Here is a 13,573-nt window from a genome sequence, read left to right as displayed (position 1 = left end):
AGAAAAAAAAGTCTTTAGACTCTCTTTCATCTTCTCTTCTTATTGCTTGCTTACTCGTGCTGCTGGTGCTGCTTCCTCTTCAGCCATCCGACATGGTCTAGGTCTAGGTAGGAAGAAAGAAAGAAAGAAAGAAAGAAAGAAAGAAAGAAAGAAAATTAATTGAATCAATTCTGTCTTGTCTTGCAATGATTGCACTCTTTTTTCTTTTATGCTTTGTAGAATCCATCTAGATCAATCATCGAATGTATGTTTCCACAGGGAGACTGCGAGGAGTGTACTTTATGCATGCACAGAGTGCTTATTGAAGTCATCAAGGATATTTTAATTTAATAAATATTACTACGCGTGAATTGAGCTTAGGTCTGGGCAAACGGATTGGTAGCATAGCCCACTAAGGTATTAGGTACAATGCCTAGCCTGAGTACGGAGTAAAGTATGTATGGATGTATATGACTACCTACCTACCTATGTACTCCGTAGTAGTCATCTACTCCAACCCTACAACCAGAAAATCCGCCTCCAAACCCTGCAGGCCATTCTTCACAAGATTGCCCTCCTCCGACACCGTCCAGCCAGCAGCGCCCCACAAAACCTGGCTGACGGAGGTGGCCTGCACAGGTAGTGAGACAGTGACCTGCGCGTCCAAATCGATGTACTCCAGATTCAAGATGCTGACGAGCATCTGCTTCCCGACCTGCCACCCTGCGGCGTCGATGCGGTTCGCTCCAGCCGTCTTCAACGGCGTGGTCGGGGCACCCAAAAGAAAGCCTGCTACCTCCGGCGCAGCGAGGACCTTGCTCAGTGAGCTGGTTACGGCCTCGAGATCGGGCTCGGTCGGGTAGCTCCACATGACGATCCCTTTGGCGTTGTGGTTGATGCTGAGCAGGGTCATGGTCACTTCTTCGTCGGCCGTCGGATATCGCGTCCAGAAGGATTCGTTTCCAAACGCCTGGGGTACCCCCCAGAGGGTCTTGGGCGGCCCGCCGATCCAGTCCTGATACTGTGCGAACAGGTCGAGGCGCGTCGAGATGTCTTCGAAGTTCCCCTGGCAGTCGTCGCAGCCGCAGCATCCGTACGTGGTGTTGCACACCGTGCCGTAAGTGACGGACCAGCTTGTGTTGACGGCGATGGGGTAGACGTCCGACAGCAGAATATCCGCGCCGGAAGAGTAATCGGCGTAGTAGAAGTTGTAGCAGTTCAGACAGAGCGACACCGGATGCCACGGATCCAGGGACTTGATCAGGTCATACGCCAGCCTGGTGGCATTGAGCGGATCGCCATGCCCGTCCGGCTCGTCGCCCGTGTACCACAGAAGCATGCTCTTCCGGGCCTTGAGCATGTTCACCTGCTCCTCGACGGAGGTCAGGTTGAGATATGTCCAGCGCATGTCGTACATGACCCACAGACCGACCTCGTCGCATGCATCGAGGAATTGGTTGAACTGGGTGAAGTTGAACGCCTCGTTGGGCAGGTTGGCATCGGGGACGACATGCACGATATTGTAACCCTGGTCCTTGAATTTCTGCACATTCTGCGGCGCATTGTCGAAATAGCCATCCCAGCTGACGTAGAAGGAATACGGAAAGAGGGGAGTCCACGAAGTGGATGAATTGGCGTTCGTATAGTCCTGGACCAGCATGCCGCCGTAGAGACTGTCCAGCTTGGTGACGCTGCCGCCATCCGTCCGTGCAGGGAGGCGGTAGAGCTGGGTTTGGGCGATGTAGGACTGGTTGCCATCCTGAGAGGCACCCGTGATCGAAATGTTATAGGGATAAAACTGTGGAGGCAGACGTGCCAAAGAGAACGTGAACTCATTCGCCGTCGAATTCACACTCACGTTGGCACCCGACACGAGATCGAGTCCCGTGTCCGCGTCCGAGATGTCGATGAACAGCGTGTCAAAGGGCTTGTAGACATTATTGCCCTGGTCGTAGGTGCTGTTGTAGTATGGCTGCCCATTGAAGAATGACAGACCGGCGTCGACGGTGAACGAGCCCCATTGGTCGTCTGCTGTGTAGAGGTTCATGCGCGGACGAATGCGCAGGTCCAGGAGAGGCTCAGAGGACGGGGTTGGCTCGTCCAGCCATCCTCCGGGTGGGAACGATGCATTCCTATATAAGTATTCTGTCAATGGAGTTCCAGACACTCCCGTTGATTGAACAGGCGTACATACGTTGGTAAATAGGCCTTTCCGCACCACGTCTCCACGCCAGGAGGGTTGTTGAACGCCGCGGCAGGCTGCGACAAGACGCTGAGCAGCACCGTTAGGACGATCATGGCGCGAGAACAGAATGACAGCAGAGAATATGATGCCAGTACATACTTACTTCTGGGCGGAGGCACGATGATAAAATAGAGAGCTGTCGGCGTAGCTCGATCCTACCGTAGCCATTGGCCTCTGTTGGGTTACAATCGAGCAGAGTACCGTCGTTCTAGCTTGTCTGTTCTCGACTAAATAGCTTTAAGCTATGCATTGGCCTGCTGCACCCTGCATCATGGATTGATTGACCTGATTCGAGGTAGAAGATGGCGATCAGCACCAAACAAGGCAGGTGGTTGGACGATAACGGAGATAGTCGGCTTTCCCCGCAACTTCGCCTATCAATTAAGCAAACCGTGCCTGCGTCCTCCAGATATAAACAAACTGTGTCATCGAGGCAGACGACATGATAAACCATATAATTACTCTGTCTGCTGCCTTAGAATATATACATCTAACTACTGCACCTATGTCCAAGTCCCATTAGGCGGCCCAAAGTACCCTTCCGGAGGCAGATCCTTCCACGGCACTCCCTGCGCGTCCGCTGTATTGAGGTAGACGGTATTCCCCCACCAGTTCGGAAACACGGCACCAGGGTAGCTGACGCAAAAGAAGATGATGATGCCACTGAGCGCCAGGCCCGTGTCCAGCGCGGCCGCCAGAATGTAGTTGTACTTGGACCACCAGGCGAAAAACTTCTTCTTGACCCAGTGGTTGAAGATGAAGTTGACGATGGCCCAGCTTGAGTAGTTGATCCCGGTTGCTGAAGTCTCCCGGATTAGCGCGCATTCTAGACGACGAGAGATGGGCTGCTTTCTTACCTGGAGGTACATTGTACGTCCCGACAAAGATCAATGGCCAGTTGATCTTCTTCCAGAACGGGTTCCTGGTGTATTTATATAGCAACCATGTGATAACCGGGGTGATCGCGCCGATCCAGAAGAAATGGTTCAAGGACGAGTAGATCTTTCCCACCGAATACAACCGGCCCGGCCCGACCAGACCCCAGATCACGCTGCTGCTGTAGACCGTCCGCCCGTTCGGGCAGCTGAATCCATCCGACTGATCCTGATCGCAGATGTCGTTGACATTGTCCAGCATCCAGATGGTCACGCCGGCCTGGGTCAAGGCCCCCAGGATTGTGGCAAAGCCCTGCGCGAAGAAGAGCGTCCGCGGGGGCACCTTGAGGTAATGTCCCAATTTCATGTCCATGGCAAAGTAGATCCCCTGGCCCACCACGTCCTGCGACAGAATCTTGAAGACCATGTTGGCGAGGGGTTTCCCGGCGAACATGTAACCCCCGATGAACTCGCTGAGAACGTTGATCTGGTTGGCGTTGACGTTGGTGATGCCCTCGATGATCCCGCAGGGAATCATGTACACGGCCGGGATGACCAAGGCCAAGAACACGCCGTACACAGGCAGCTTGGTTTCATACACTTCCACCATCGCGATTGCCATGGCGGTGATGATGACGATGATCGTCATGTACCAGTACCACGGCGTGCGCTTGTATGCTCTCATCAGACGCGCATGGATATCCAGTTTTGACCGACCTCTGAGGGCCGCCCAAAGATCGTCGGAATGCCAGACATACACGTGCGTGAGAACGGCGGTAATGGACGCGAATGACAAACCGTACACGAAAGCAAAGGTGGCAGGAAGATATGGAGGTGAATAAGCTTTGTAGGCTTCGATGTCCAATGTATTATCGGCGCTCACAACCCTGGACGTGTTGTACACTGCCCCAAATCGGTCGTAGACGTCGGCGGTCATGAGAGGAAGGTACGCCGTGTACCACGTATTCGTATAATAGATCGAAGGCACCACGATCCAGAAAAAGAAGGCGAAGCCTACGAAGACGTTGAGGGCGGCCCAGGCAGGAGACAGAAGAGGATTGGTATTGAACGCAATCTGACTCCAATCGAAGGTGATGGGACTGAGCCCCAGCCCCGTCTGCATGCCGAAGAGATGGTTAACAACCCGATTGTTCGGGGCGATCCAGCAGACCCAGGTGAAATAGCTGAGCGCAGTGAAGATCAGGCCGGGAAACCAGTACCACACGAATGCACCAGCCATGACATAGAAGAAGAATCGCAGACGAGAAATCTTCCATCCGTTGGCAACCGCATTGGCGCGGGAATGCAAGCTTTCGAGCAGCGCACAGTTTGACAGCACTCCGGGCCAGATGATGCTGGCTGGCTCGACGATCCATGGGGCCGATAGCCCAGCGACGCCAAAACCAAGAAGCTGTGCGCAAAGCACGACCATGACCGAGAACCCCGCTTTCAGGCCAAAGTTGTAGAACTTGGAGGAGGCGGCCTGGATGATATTCGTCGAATCGGCGCTGTAGTAGCCGAACGAGACGTTGCTCATGATCACGATCACCGCATGCTCCTTGATGTTGAAATGACGGTCCGGGTTGATACACCAACGACCAAAGGGTCCCAGACTGATCGTCCACAAAGGAAGGGTCTTTGCCAGAAATACCCCACAAGGAAATGCCAGCAATTCGGCGACTAGCGCCACAATATGCACGGAGGGATATCTGAGTGAAAAGAACTGATTGATCCCAGAGCCGACGATCGTAAAAATCGTGCCCAGAAGCCACATCCGGAGCGTGTTGACGGGCATGCCAGGGTCGTCAACCTCAGGGACCACCGCTCGGACTGTGATACCAATTAGCGAAAGTTTCTCATTGAAGGAAAAGCATGGAGACATGCCTTCTGGGAATGGAGATCGATCTGATTCATACGAGAACTCATTTTCCTCCTTCAGGACGGTCGCCAGGTCGATCTCCAGCTCGTCCATTCGACCGTGCTCAATTTCCGCATCTCCCGACACTGTCACCGTCTTGGGTCCTGGTTCTTCTTGTTCTTTAGACATTTTGTATAATGGATGAGAGGCCGGCCCAGCTCCAGAGTAATTCTGTGTGACCCCTGCGGGATAGGCTGAGTGTAGGTATGACAAGAACGACGCCGAGCAAACCGAATGGGCTCATCCATCGCGTATTAAAAGGAAGGACTAGGATAATCCGCGCTCGAGCATGCTTTGCCATGTATATCTCCTTATCTCGCCAAGCTGACGCTGGCCCAAACTGGAAGGAGAAAATCATCCCCGTTTCCACCTATCGCAGATAGCAATGAATTAGTTAGGCAATTCACAGGATGTGGGGTGTTATCTTAACTCGTTTTAGCTCATGTAGTTAGGCATTGCTTCTGATCAGGTAGACTAAACAAAGACCAGAATAGAAAGAAATGCGCGGGGTCGAATCCAGATTGCCTGTCTATCTGGACGTTCGAGTGGAGGTGGGCCTGAGCCCTGATGATTGATGTTCTGCATCACAGAGTAAAGAGTACTTTCTCTCTTTGGACAATGGCGCAGGTCTTGTGACAACGCCCCGTGTGTTGACAAGGCACAGATAACAGTCCATTCGTCATCAGTCGATTAGTTGCTACCGATTTTATGCAACCTGCCGTATACTTTTCAGGTGGAAAGAACTGTTCTTTGTGGCCTGTACAGCAACTAATCCGATGTCGTTAGAAAATCCCCCATCGGGATAGATATGCGGCAGTCGTCAGCATTAGTGGTCCTGCTGATAACCTAGTTAACTGTGACGCTAACTGCCTAGAACCTCCAATTAGCATGGCCAGAGATAATGTAACCCATTGATAAGGGCGATGATAAATCATAACAGAAACGCATACCGAATACCCTTGCCACATCTGGGGAAATTGACTACATGGATAGGGTTGAATTGGGGCTGGAGATCCTTTGAAGTATGTATGCAGATCTGTGGCCAGAGTCTGTGTGCTGTTAGCTTTGATGCAAACGCATAATAATACAATGAAATCCAGCTTTTGAGATGCTCCATATCAGTAAAAACGAGTTTCATACACGTTTCTTATAAATACACCTAAATGATATCAGTGAAACCAAAAGCTGCTATTATAATCGTCGAGGACGTAAAATCGATATCCGTAACAGGAATACATTATTCCGTACTCTATAGACAGTCGATCTCGAACTGTTATTTGCGTCGTGGGCATTTGTGTGTGTTTCGAAAGCGCGTGTTCACAGCATGAAAAATATGTACATCTCATGGGGGGAAAAACTGGTAGAAACGGGGGAAGAATAAATAACATAAAGGCGGGGGTTATAATAAAAAGGAGGGCAGTCTTTTGGCAAAGGCATTAGTCAATGAGAGAAGATAATTCCGGTCCTGTCGCAACGCTGGCCTCTCCCCTTCTCCCACCGTTTCCCTCTTGCTCTTGCTCGAGGGTGTCCCTTCTATTGAGCGGTCACGTCGTGCGACCTGTTTGAGGCCACCAGGCGAGTCCGTCAAAAAAAAACAAAACGACCTCTGGCCCGAGGATCAAAATCAAATCGCGTCGTCGCAACCGTGTATAATATGTATAGTGGTCGGGAACAATTCGAGCCAACTCCACAGCTCGGCTGTGAAAACTCGCCTCACCCGTTCCCTCTGACGTGATCATAAAGCATGTGGACGGAGACCCTGCCGGGCGACAGTGGCGATCCCCGTATAGCTCGAATCGTAATCTGACATTACTCCTCTCCAAAAGCAGAGCACCGAGGCGACAGGACACTTGGTAATAGCAATCCAAATGAAACGTACAAACAACACGCTAGATGGTTATTTAGGCAATATCAATGAGAATGGTGACACACGTGACTTCCTTCAAAATGGGAAGTCCTTTGATCCGTCAACGCCATCCGGAAGAACCCCCCCGGTCGAACAAAAAACAAGAAAAAGGTCATGCGAGCCCGAGTAAATAACTCCACGAGAGACCCAAGCGATGCTCAACGTCCAACAAACAAGGTATTGGAACAAGATGTCGAAATGGATACAACGAAAAAAAATGGAAGGGTGGGCTCTTTTGTCTTTTTTTTTCTAAGGAGATGCCCAGCCTCCGGCGACTTGGACCCACTCGGCAAGACAACTGCCCTGTTTGCCTTCAACATCGACAATGTCGGTATCACACTTGCATCGGCAGCCAACACCGTTCTCTTTAACGGGGTCCGGAGTAGCCCAGTACTCGTCTTCTTCAATCCTCTTCTTCTCGTCTTCTGTCGTCATCTCCAGGTATGGTATACGAGGCAGTTGCCGCGCCGGTGCGTTGGCGGGACAATGTTGGATGGTAGTGTGTCGGTATCCAAAGTCACGGAAATAATGGATATCCTTGGGAGAAAGAAGAGCTCCGGCAGCAAGGGAGTGGATGGGCGCATCACCCCACTGGATCAGAGTCAGCTTTGGGAAACCGCCATGAGATTCGCACTTAGAGAGGTCACATACCCGTTCCATCCAGAAGCCTCCGCTCCGGTCCATCATTTCAAAGAATTCCTCATAATCCTTGCTACGGAAAAAGTCCAGACGGGCAATCTCGAAGTTACTCCAGAAGTGGCACATATTATACTTCTCTCCTTCCATGGCTTCTGGGTCGACTTCCGGCATGCCCTCAGGGAGAACTTCCTCCGGAAGTTTTTCGTCCTTCGGAGCGTCGTCCTTTTGCTCCTCACGGTAAGGATCCTCGAGGAACATCTCCCACAAACCTTTGGACTTCAGTCCCTTCTTCCGCTTGTACGCAGAGGCATACCGGAAGATGTTGGGAACCGTTTCGCGGAGCTCCTTGACAGCGATGGTGAAACCATAGGTCTTGTTGTGCTCTTGCATCTTGATGAAAGGGTCACTGGGTCGAAAGGTCAGAAAAATGAGCGGCGTCAGAGGGTAGACAGGATACGTACTAAGTGATATCGCAGAAGTACTTGATCTCCGGCTCCAGTCGCCAGTACCACTCGTATTTCAGCAGCAATGGGTGCTTGTAGAAGAATCTGCAACCACTGTCAGTGATGACAGTCCTTCCAACCGATGGGGGATTTGACTCACCCAGAGTAGAATCGGCACATGTGGTGATAACTCTCCATTCCTCCATACATAATTGCAGCGTCACCCTGCTTTCTGATGCCTTCCCTGGCGACTTCATGGTCCACCCAGTCGGGGAAGCCCCACATACTGCTGTCGATCTTACCAAACTCCACGGGAGCACTGGTGTAGTTGCGGACCGTTTCCTTGAAATTATCGTCGAAGTCTCCGTCATTCAAGAACACATAAGGGTAGTGCCACCATCGGTTGAAGTGTCTCTCGATGGACTTGAGGGACTGAACGACGCCCTCAAGTTCCTTATTTCGCGCAAGGACAACGAAAGCTGCGTTGGCTCGGGGCCCGGACGTGTCGATGTTCAAGCAGCCGGTGGCGAAGACCTTATCATGCTCCTCGCTGATTTTTCTATTCACCGAGGATCAAGCTGCGTTAGTGTTGCTGGTATTTGGAAGAAGATGAGGGAGGCATCTGCAAACCTGATCGCGGGAGGTGCGCCCGCTGGGATGAGCATCCGACCTGGCGAGGAAGGATGCCTCACGAAGAGAAGCAGTATTAGGATGATTACAAGGCATGGAAATAGCAAAACAAATCCCAGCGGTATTGAAATTGACGAATTGCCCTTTAACCGTATCCGCCGTCTGAAAAAGGCAAACCTCGGCACGACTTGGCCCTTTTCGCGCGACACATCTTCCACAGACGGCAGCGCTGGTGTTGAGGGTAGGCGCTTTAAAATCCGTTGAATGATACTCATGGCTGCGGAGGAGTGTGATGACGGATCAAGAAGAAATCACTCTGTCAGGATCGAAAACGGGACCTCGATCGGCCCGCGACGATGGGGAGAGCGAGAGCGAGAGAACTCTGGCCAAAAAAATACCGACAGATCGCGAGAAGGTGAAAACGCCGACCGAATAGACTAAGAGGACAGACGGACGTGACGAAGAGCCTCAAGGGCTATGGCGTGGGAGACGAGCAAAGGACGGAGATGAGGGTAGAAGGCGGATGGTGTAACGAGCGGCTGGAGGGAATGCCTCCTTTCTCCCCGACTTCCTCTTCGGTCGACGGACGACCAGAGAGTAATCGATCCAATGCAGGCGAGCGTGTAGCAAAGGAGTCGACTACGACGTGCGGGGGAGAGTCGACGAGCTCATCAGCGGGGAAGAGGAGGATGAAAGGGGAACGTGAATGGGAAGCGACGATGGTATGGAGGACCAGAGAATGCAGAGGGTGAGTTTAGGTGGACGAAAAGCAATGAAGAGTTGCACGCCTGGGTCAACGGGCGCCGAGTGACAGACTCGGAGCGTCCAGAGCCTCTGCCAAGCCTCTGCCAAGCCCCAGGCATGCGCAAGCGAGACGGGCTAGGCGAGAGAAGGCAAGCCCGTACCGTACTGTCACAGCTGCCAGGGGGTTAGCCCGTAATTACAGGTATGTATCCTGTCCTGAATAATGTAAACCTATTCTTTGACGTTCGTGAAGGTTAAATTATTATCACCAACTTGGACGGCTGTCAGTCAGTCAGCCAGTCTCTGACTCGGCGGTCGGAATCGATGAAATCGGGAGGCGCGCCCCAGAAGGAGGGGGAAGGCTTTGAGATTAAATTACGCTATTGCCACCGCCGTTAGTACGGGGTAACAGTGGCCCGGCTATTAGCTCCTTTAGATTGGAGAGGAGCTGAAGATCTGTACGGAGTACGGAGTATTCAGCTTCGATATACCATGCAGCAGCCTCTTTATCATATTCTGAGCGGACTGGATTGCACAAGTAGAGGTCAAATATGATAGTAGTAGCAGGTTTAGTCATGAAATTAGTTGTCGCTCTGACTGGACAAGAATCCGGGACATCAGCTCAGGTCAGACTGGGATGTGATTAGATGAGGCTCTATGCAGGTACCATAAGGTTAGAGATAAGTTGACAGAGGACAGATAATTCTGCAGACAACAACATATGGTCGTCGTTGCTGTGTTTCCCAGGAGCTGTCTCTTCCATCTGGACTGTATTGATACCGATTCTGTGACCAAAATTACAACATGGCGCGACCTGTGGAAGTCTCGACTCTCGATCAGTCGGCACGTGTCCACTTTTGGCTAGTGACAGAGTCCAGGCCAGCTCAAGGCCTTCTACAGTACTCAACACTACGGAGTACTGTACAGCATATCTACACTGCCTTGTAACAGTTTCATGGTTTTGGAGGATATTTTCTTAGTAAAAACAAACAAGCATCTTGGTAGAGTAGGTTAAATAGGAGGAGCTGAGAATTGATTGTTATCCCTGGACCACTGTACTCGATACTGAATCAGTGTGTCGAACTCAACACGGGATGAGCAACAAATCAGATCTCTGATTCCTCTGCTTGTCACTGTACTGCTTCCTCTAAGGGTTTATAAGTGTTCATTATATCATTGTGGCTACATGAGCAATGCTTATTGTTGTTCTCTTCTTTGTAAGAAAAGACATGGTGGTGTTATTTATCCTGCTGATGCTGCAAGCAAATCGGGGTGATCAGAGTTTTGTCTAGGAAGGTTTACAGAGTACAAACTAATCACCTAGTGTAGAAAGAACTAACTGATGATGTGTAGCTTTAATAAAGCACTCCCAGTGAGAATCCCTGTGATTGCCAACACTCACTGACTGCTATTTAAGGATTCCTGCAGGAATGTTGGAAGAATGAGATGCTGCCTGCTGCTTAACAGAAATATCAACATCATAGGCCGATTTGGCACATTTTAAGACAGTCTCAGTCAGGTGTGCAGTAATGCCTGTGTAGACATGCTGTGATGCACTTCATCTGCCTTAGATTAGATGTGAACAATGTCGGCAATTGGCCTTCTAGAACAGACACATCCATAGATGGAGGTGGGGCAAATGAAAATTCGAGTGCTAAGAATAGGATCAGCTTGACTCCGGAACTGGGATCTTGCCATGGCAGGGGAACTTGGAGAAAGTCTGCGGGAGCCATGGATCGGCAGTTGATATCCTTGAAGAAATCCCCAAACGAAGGATCTGGAGACTGGTCAGATCGCCATCACATCTCTCTCATTGGTGCACACAGTAGATTTGCATTATTCTGGTTGAGATGAAACAAGAACTGATCGATGTGCTGTACTGCATTATTAAGCAAAATGCCGATCCACACTGGGGATTTGGAACACCAACCGCCTGCAGGCACCGCTTGGGGCAGGACACAACTGCCGTCCTCACTGGTTGTTGCAGAGCTGAGGACAGATGTGTGGTATGGACTCTGAGCCAGTCACGAACAGTAAACATGGCCGTTCCCCAGGCACCACTTCGTAGATGAGTTGGACTCGTCGGTTGTCTTCTGTGCCCCTCACCAAACAACCGTGAAGCTTGAAAGTACAGTAACCTGGCTTGCTTCCATCGCCACCTCCAACACAAGGAGGAGCACGAAGCCTGGGGTAATATCAACCAGGCTGTCTCTGTGTCTGTCTTATGGAGACCACTCGCGACAACAGGCAGTGTTGGCCGCCGCCTCCGATATATCGGGGTTTCATACTAACTAGCGAATCGATACCACTACCTCCTTGATCAACCAGAACCCCCTTTTCCTATCGTCCCCTTAAAAACTTCCCTGTTGGCTACCTACATACTTTTCTGTGCTGTGTCTCCGCCATAGATTATGGATCCCTTGGACAGTCGCTGAATTTTTGCGCTAGTAATATTATTATCTTCCACCCGTTGTTTGTTTGTTGCGGTTCGCCATCTTCTGCATCACGTTTGCGTCCAGATGGCCCAGAGCCTTCCTGTCCCCGTATCTCCCGCCGCGGGGCAGCCGACCACCAAGCCGGTTCAGCTCTCCGACCGGAACGCGCGACCATTGAGTCCATCAGGACCGTCGCATGCACCATCCACGACCTATCGCAATGGACACCTCAACTTGAATACGTTTTCACCCGTCAATGAGAATGGCAGCTTCGAGTTCGACCGTGTGTTGAAGCGGGGGAAGGTGTACTGTCGGATCAAGAGCAGACATGTTAGTTGAACATTCCTTTTGCAAGACGAGTCTCGCCTAATGCGCTCTGTTTTTCTTGTCAGGCGTTCAAAGCTTCATGGAAGCCGGTCTATCTCGTCCTCCGCCCGAACCTGCTGTCCGTCTACAAAGATGAAGACGAGGCCATGCTCCGCTTGTCGATAACCCTCTCGGAGGTGACCGCGGTCGCAGCCGTCCATTCCCCTCGATCGAACCGGGACCACGTCTTTGGCGTTTTCTCTCCGTCGAAGAATTACCGTTTTCAGGCGCTGTCGGAGCCGGACGCGAACGATTGGATCGAGCGGATTCGCAGCGAGATGTGCATCGACGAGGAAGAGGAGGCCCTGTTTTTCGCCCAGTGCAGGCCCAAGTCCAGGGGTTACGGGATAACCAGTGACGGGGATGACCATCTGGCCAGCGACGAAGACGTCGGCGACGGCGATCACGACGTCACATCCTGCTCACAGGACCTGGTCCGGACGGTATCGCTCGGTCGGGGCGGCAGGAATCTACCATTTTCGCAAGATTACTCCGGGAATGAGGTTACGGAATATTCCGATCTGTCAGATGCCCCGGGCAGCAGCACACAGCAGCAGCGGTCAGCGACCTCGTTACCGAAGGGAGATAAGCCTCATAGCGACAACAAGCGACCTGGTGATGTGGCTCTGGGAGCGATCGTCGATGAGGAACGAGTAATCTGTCACGGGTATCTGCAATGTCTACGCAGCAAGCGAGGCGTGCGGCAGTGGAAGAAAGTCTGGGTCGTATTGCGACCGATAAGCCTGGCGTTATACAAAGATGACAGGGTACGTTCCACCATCCATCCACTCATCTCTTGCCCAACCAACAACCTAGTTTTTTACGAGGCTAACTCAAGTTCGTCCCAGGAATACTGCGCCATCCGCATCATCCCCATGTCTCAAGTAATCAACGCCGCAGAGATCGACCCCGTCTCGCGATCCAAAACCTACTGTCTGCAAATCATCACCGAGGACAGACCCATCTATCGCTTCTGCGCGCCGGACGAGGAGAGCCTCGCGAAGTGGCTGGGCGCGTTGAAGAGTATTATTGTCGCGCGGAAGAGGGCGCTTGAGAAGGAGAAAGAAAGAGAAAGAGAGAAATCAAGGGAAAGGGAGAGAGTGGTGGCGGCAGCATCATCGAGTTGTTTTCAGCCTCTTCGTTGATTTATGATTCTGTCTGATTCTCATTTCTGGTAATTAGTTTTTTGTTGTTGGCACTTGTCCGTTCCTGTCCTGTCCTGTTCTGTCCTGTACTATACTGTGTTGTATATACCCTTGCATGGTTGTCGTCATTTTTTTTTGGTCGTCATTTTTGTTATTTTATTTCTCTTTGGTTGTTGTTTATCTGATTCACGATGATATCCCGCTTTGATTTGATTTGATTTTTGATTTTTGAATTCGCGCCCCCCCCC

The 13,573-nt window shown here is 51.3% G+C and overlaps 4 protein-coding genes across 4 annotated transcripts; 1 reads left to right on the top strand and 3 right to left on the bottom strand.

Annotated features, from left to right (window-relative positions):
- Positions 1 to 487: 487 nt before the first annotated feature.
- On the bottom strand, positions 488 to 2,392 carry VTN77DRAFT_3744 (uncharacterized protein; the record flags this gene model as incomplete). Its single annotated transcript, XM_069419726.1, has 3 exons — positions 488 to 2,111; positions 2,174 to 2,251; positions 2,328 to 2,392. 3 exons carry the CDS (start codon positions 2,390 to 2,392, stop codon positions 488 to 490), a joined length of 1,767 nt encoding a protein of 588 aa, XP_069278094.1.
- Positions 2,393 to 2,727: 335 nt separating this feature from the next.
- VTN77DRAFT_3743 (uncharacterized protein) lies at positions 2,728 to 5,146 on the bottom strand (the record flags this gene model as incomplete). The annotated part of the gene is made up of 3 exons (XM_069419725.1): positions 2,728 to 3,023; positions 3,082 to 4,929; positions 4,984 to 5,146. 3 exons carry the CDS (start codon positions 5,144 to 5,146, stop codon positions 2,728 to 2,730), a joined length of 2,307 nt encoding a protein of 768 aa, XP_069278093.1.
- Positions 5,147 to 7,172: 2,026 nt separating this feature from the next.
- VTN77DRAFT_3742 (uncharacterized protein) lies at positions 7,173 to 8,910 on the bottom strand (the record flags this gene model as incomplete). The annotated part of the gene is made up of 5 exons (XM_069419724.1): positions 7,173 to 7,514; positions 7,575 to 7,968; positions 8,024 to 8,110; positions 8,166 to 8,564; positions 8,636 to 8,910. 5 exons carry the CDS (start codon positions 8,908 to 8,910, stop codon positions 7,173 to 7,175), a joined length of 1,497 nt encoding a protein of 498 aa, XP_069278092.1.
- Positions 8,911 to 11,898: 2,988 nt separating this feature from the next.
- On the top strand, positions 11,899 to 13,325 carry VTN77DRAFT_3741 (uncharacterized protein; the record flags this gene model as incomplete). Its single annotated transcript, XM_069419723.1, has 3 exons — positions 11,899 to 12,144; positions 12,207 to 12,947; positions 13,029 to 13,325. The coding sequence occupies 3 exons, from the start codon at positions 11,899 to 11,901 to the stop codon at positions 13,323 to 13,325; spliced, it is 1,284 nt and encodes a 427-aa protein (XP_069278091.1).
- Between the last annotated feature and the right edge of the window lie 248 nt (positions 13,326 to 13,573).

Source organism: Rasamsonia byssochlamydoides (assembly GCF_041956645.1).
Source record: "Rasamsonia byssochlamydoides strain NRRL 3658 unplaced genomic scaffold VTN77scaffold_27, whole genome shotgun sequence".
Lineage (NCBI taxonomy): Eukaryota > Fungi > Ascomycota > Eurotiomycetes > Eurotiales > Trichocomaceae > Rasamsonia > Rasamsonia byssochlamydoides.
Note: the sequence above shows the minus strand (reverse complement) of the source record. Positions and strands in the feature narration are given on the sequence as shown.